We start from the raw sequence: 5,814 nt of genomic DNA on the forward strand, positions 1-5,814 counted from the left end.
TTGACTCGAGGGCGGAGGGTTTGAGGGAGCGGCGGGCGCGGCGGGCGCGGAGCTTCCGCCACATGATGAATGGGAAAGATGGGAAGCACGGAAGGGGTGCACGGGTGACGGGGGTTGGTAGGTGTGGGAGGGGGGGGGGGAGTGATGACGGCGGGCGGGAGAAGGAGGGGTGGAGATATGTGGAAGAGGGGGAAGCGTACAGGGCAGAGTTGTGTGTACGAAAAAGGGGCGGCGCCGAGAGAGCGTGGCGCGCCACGTGGACACGTTGGAGTTTTTACAAAACGGTCTACGCGACGAAGTTCAAGTTAGCTAAAAGGCTTAGTGGGTAAACGGCAACGCCTGGTTTCGGGACGCGACTAATAAGCGGCGCTACCGTGTCCTGTCGAACGCGACTAATCAGCGGCGCGACTGTGTCCTGTCGAATCCGTGGATGTTCTTCTGATGGTTCTGCAGCACCTGCTTGTATCCAAACCGCTGTCCGCACACCTCGCACCCGTACGGCCGGCTCTTCTCGTGCTTGACCCTCACGTGCGTCGCCAGGTTCTGCTTGAGCCCAAAGGCAGACCCGCATAGCTCGCACTTAAACTGGCGCTGTTCCTCGTGCACAGTCACAATGTGACGCTTCAGGTTGCTCCGCATTGCAAATGCAAACCCGCAGATCTCGCATGAGAACCTTCGCTTGTCCTCCTCGCTCTTGTCTTTGCTCGAAGACTTTGCCGCCCCAGTCTTAGTGATGCTTCTGGGCGTCCCGCTGTTCCCTTGGTCCATATGTCTGTCCTTACTGTGGCTGTGACCGTGTCTGTCGTCATGGTGATGTCCACTTGCTTTACCTTTGGAGCTTCTGCTCATCCCGGAACCGTGGCTTGAATGGTCCCCGCCGCGCCCGTTATTTCCACTAGACCGTCCAGCAGGGGCATTAAGTAGGTAGTCTACACGCATCCGTTCCTTGGTTGAGTCGCCCCGTCCGGAGCCTCCGCTCCGGGAACTACCATGTGTTGCAGTAGAGTTACCCATCCAGCCTGATTGTGAATGTCTTGATGAGTTGTTTCCCCACTCTCCTCGATGATGTCCGTGTGAGTATTCTTGAGTTCTCATTGTGTCCAAGTGCTTTGCCTTTTAACCACTTGCTTCAATCTGTTTTTCTCTCTCAACTTCTGACGTGGAGAAGATAATGAAATGAGCCTTTGGATTCCAAGAGAAAATGATGACGAATTGTTACGATCTATCAGCACGGGAGGACCACCTGATAATGTCAACCTAACTTTCAGCGACCAAAAGTTAAGTCCCTCGTCACAGTTCGTCTCACTGCCGTCAATTCTTGACCAAAATGGCAAAAGCGGCTATGCCTGGTACGTTGCAATATTGCGATTGCAGACTTGCAGACTCTTTCTGCAATGCCCTGACTACCTTTATGTTCTTTGCAGGAAGGGGCCACGCGAAAGACAACAGCGTAGCAGAAGAGAGCGACTGAGGGAGAGCAGTATCGGACTGCCCATCATTGTTGCGACCACGCCATGATTCCAACCGGAGCTTTTCTGAAGTATTCGGGGAGCTAATCAGGGGATTGAAGACGCGCTGTCGTCCCCCTGTTGTTCTAGGGGGCTTGCTAATGATCACGCAGCTGGCAATTATCTAGTACTACCTGTGCCCCCGTGTGGGATACTGTACGGTACAGGCGGACCCGGGGTTGTCTTGCTAATAATACTCAATTTGAAGCAACAACACCAGCACATCGAGAGGTCTTGTTTGGCAGCGATGTGCAGCTGGTGTTTATAAAAAAAATGTAAGAAGAACATGAGAGCTTGTCACACTGCTTCGATCCACGCCCGTTTCATTGTTCGCCCAAAAGTTTGGGTTGGTTAGCGTTCAAAAAAACTCGGAATGGCGCATAGCAGCCCTATGCGCCATAGCACAAGGACTACGTGTCGTTATAAAAGTCGTCAACAGAGAGGGCCTAATTGTTGAGATCTTCGCGATTGCGTGTCCTCTTTCTGGGAATACTCCTCAGCCTCACACGCCCCCGCTCATGACAACTGCACTCTTTTTCGACCGCGATAGATGATTTGAAATTTGGCGCAGCGGCATTGCGCCCAGCAAGAAGACACGGCGCGTGAATTATGAGTTCGAAGCAAACAGGTAGCCCAGCCCCTCCCTTTATGATTGAACATACGAAACTTTATAAACCAATTAGAGTCTCCCGAGAGGCGAGAATGAAACCATTTCTTGTTCGGGAAGAGCAGCGCTGCCGACGATTCATTCGTGTGATGACCTCTCCTCACAGGGACGATTCTACACTGATAGGTAACTGCTGCTCCTGTCAATGAGAAGAGGACAATCATCGACAGTTGGTACGATAGCAGGTTTTTGTCGCTGCGACTCAATCGTTTTCGATGCATGTGCTCACGTTGAGTTGAACAGAGCATCGTAGCAACAAAAGTTCGGCGATGTTTGTTAACATTTTCTTTTCTTAACTCTTGCCACGCATACTTTTTTGAGGGTTGAAAGAATCGTTCTCGTAGTACTTCATATCCGTGTATCGTACGGCATATCGCTAGGGGGCGAGGGTTAACAATTTCAGTTTTGGTAAGGTGCCAAGGAGTTAGAAATGCTGTGCTGCACCAACTTGCGATATACTGTGATCATTCACATAAAACATACACAATTCGCCGCTACATGTATAGTGTTTTTTTCTTGGCGGCATGACTTGGGCTCAGCAAGTAGTGTAGCTTAACATACAATCGAATGACCGAAGCAAACCTGTATCAAATTAATGCCTACTTAGATATCTGTTTCACCTCAGTCTCAACTGTTAACGTCCTAGATTGAAAGAGTAGATGAACTACCTTGGTCCATGTCATCAGATTACAGAAGAACGCTGCAAGATCCGAGTAGAGAGTTTGTAGAGAGAATATGGCGTGGAGGTCTCTGACGTATTGACAAATCAAAATGTAGTGATAGCGTTTCCGTCGTAGAAAGTGTGCGCATCCCTGTGAGAGCATCACTCACTTTCTAACACCAAAAGGTATGATTGGTGATTTATCACAACATGCCCACCCAGTGCAGATGTAAACAGGTGTGATGGCGGAGGAGTGCACAAAAACGACCGAAAAAGAGAGCAGATGTATATTCTAGTTTGAGTGAACGGAGAAGCACGGTGGTCCTGGCTTCCGGAAGCAAGACCTCTGCTTTGCCGCTGTTGTTCAGAGAAGGCAAAACGCAAGCAGTCACTAAGAGAGTAGAGGGGAGGGGGAAGGGGAAGGAGGTTTGTTTGGTTGCACCACAGCATCTACTGCTCTGTAATGCATTAAGTATGCAGATTAAAAAGACGTTTCATGAGTGATCGCGGGTGAGACTGATCGACTTGCGTCACAAGGGATTGAAGGCGTTGGGTGATGACGACTTTATGGGAAATGAAAAGCCCAGAACAGTAATTCTTTTCAACGAATTCCATTGTTGTACCTGACAAGTGGAATAAGATTTCAAGTTGGTTGACGGTGGCACTTCCAGGCTGTAATAGACACTCTAGCCGCGTCGTGAATGCTCCCGCACTCAGACGCCTAGTTAAGACGTGGGTATCTACAGTATCCAAGGAGGCCAACAACGGGATAACGTGCTCGCCAGGCTTGAGGCGTGTGGAAGCAAAGACCGAGCCACTTTCTCCGGACCAAATCGTCTTGCTGGGGCGATGTCGCAACCGGTCCGTAAATTAGGATATGCAAGCTTGGTGCATATGATGAGATGGTTAACATGCGGTCATTACATAGACATTCCATCCCTTCGCGGCGTGTGAGGCCGGCGTCATCTAACATGAGCAGTGAAAACATAACAAACAAGAAAAAATGGAGCTCTCCAAACCTTGATAGCAACAACGCGAGAAGACTTGCCAGAAGCAATAACATGTAGGTGTGTACGTGTGGAACACGCGACGGGTAGGTTTAACGAGGGTAAGCAACAGCGAGCTGCAGGCGGCATCGTTGGGTAGAGGTGCATGGAAAGAAAATAATCGCGAGAGCACCGCGCGTTAGATCGACTACCGTTCGATAGAGTGTTGTACAACCTTCCACGGCCTTTCCACTCGTCCGAAGAAAGTGGTCAAAGATAAACTCGGTGTGGCAAAGCAATGAGGGCGCGCCGTGCGTGTGATGAGTGGGCCGGTACGTGTAAACAAAAAGTAAAAACGAGCCGAAGCGATGGAGGGGGGGTGAGGCGGAGGATAGGAATTATGTAAACGGTGAAGATGCGGATTGCAGAGCAACGCATGGCGACGAGGAATTGTCGGGTTTTGACGTGTTCCTGCAGTGACCTGTCGGGGTGGTGTTTCCGGTTCATCGTTGACTGTTTCTGGTTCCCCTTCCCCGTTGTCTATCACAGAAGAAGCGTGTCACTACCGTTTTGGCGGGCGTGTCGACAAGGACTAGAGATTTTGTGTCGAGTTTCTTCGTAGCACAGCAACGTACAAGTAACGAGCACAGCTGCCAGCTCCCCCCACGTACAGCAATTATTAGTGTATCGCTCTTGACCAGTCAGGGCTGGCGGAGTGGACAGGAGGACACATTTCTCGCTCCCCAGGATTTGTGCAACTTCGGGGAGTAACGTTTTTCCGGAAGCCGCTCACCTCTCAATTCACTTCCTTTACATCTGCGATTCTACAAAGCAGCACACTTGGTGGTCACACTTGGTGGTCTTGGTTCCCCCCGGGGACGAAATGAGTGACGGCGAAGGCGTGGCGTAAGAATTTACACTGGAAACACATTTTCGCCACATTTGTCACATTTGTGTCATTATTTTTGTCCGTCCTCGTCGCCTCTCTCACCCACCTGCTGCCATACACGACCGCACACGACCGAACTCACACCTCCTCCGCACCTCTGCCCCTCTGGCGTCCCGCGTGTCGAGCATCTCCAACCCCTACTTGTTTCCTCGCCATGAACAGCTATCCTAACAACACTGCACCAGCGCTCACTGTTTCCCATTCAATCAAGAGCCTGCCCCACTCTGCGACCGTGCTGTTTAAACGAGAAATGACCGTCCCAGCCTCCGCTGGCGTGTCGGGCGTGCTCCACGCCGTGCAATCCATGCAATCACAAGCATCCACCTTCCTCACAGCTGCTATTGAGCGCCCGTCGCCCGGAAACCAATGAGCAACACACAACACTAAACAATCAACACATGTTGACTATCCGTACCTTTTTCTTTACTCTCTCACCATTCGCCTCCTCGGGTCGACGAGATCCTTCATCTCCGGCGTGTTCCTCTCTTTGAACATCTCAGCCACATTGACGGCAGTAATGTGCATCGGGACACTTTCAGTGTTCTCCTCCTCATTCTCGTATTGAAACACGGGGACTGGAAACCAAAACGGCGCTAGTGCGGTGTTAATCCTACCGCCCTCATTCCCCGTCGCTGGGAACGTCTCCGTCGCCAAAACCTTGACCGTACCGCTGCTTTTGACATTCTTAAAAAACCGCATCGCATCAATCAATGTCCTCTTCTCCAAAAACCGGTACGCCACAAGCATATCCGTGCCGTTCGGAAACCGGTCCGAAAACGGGTCCATGTTGAGAAACTGCACGCCCTTAACGCCCCGATAGTCGTCCCTCCCACCCTCCCCCACGCAGGTCAAGCGCACCATGCGAAACTCCTCCTCCAGCTTGCGCACGATGTGTGGCAGCCACGCCTTGTTCCGGTCGCAGCTCAAGTCGACGACATGAACCGCGTTCGTCTTCTTGATCGCGCGGTACACCCCCTTGCACACGAGATGGAACGGGCGCTCGCACCCGATCCACGCGCCCTTCCTCCACGCGGCAAATATCG

At 51.4% G+C, this 5,814-nt stretch overlaps 1 protein-coding gene; it reads left to right on the top strand.

The window, feature by feature from the left end:
- The first annotated feature begins 1,176 nt into the window (after nucleotides 1-1,176).
- Nucleotides 1,177-2,007, top strand: CHC_T00006478001 (hypothetical protein). XM_005719069.1 is given in 2 exon segments: nucleotides 1,177-1,518; nucleotides 1,519-2,007. The coding sequence occupies 1 exon segment, from the start codon at nucleotides 1,177-1,179 to the stop codon at nucleotides 1,516-1,518; it is 342 nt and encodes a 113-aa protein (XP_005719126.1). The 3' UTR covers nucleotides 1,519-2,007.
- The last annotated feature ends 3,807 nt before the right edge of the window (nucleotides 2,008-5,814 follow it).

This window comes from Chondrus crispus, genomic scaffold (assembly GCF_000350225.1).
Source record: "Chondrus crispus Stackhouse genomic scaffold, scaffold_42, whole genome shotgun sequence".
Taxonomy (NCBI): domain Eukaryota; phylum Rhodophyta; class Florideophyceae; order Gigartinales; family Gigartinaceae; genus Chondrus; species Chondrus crispus.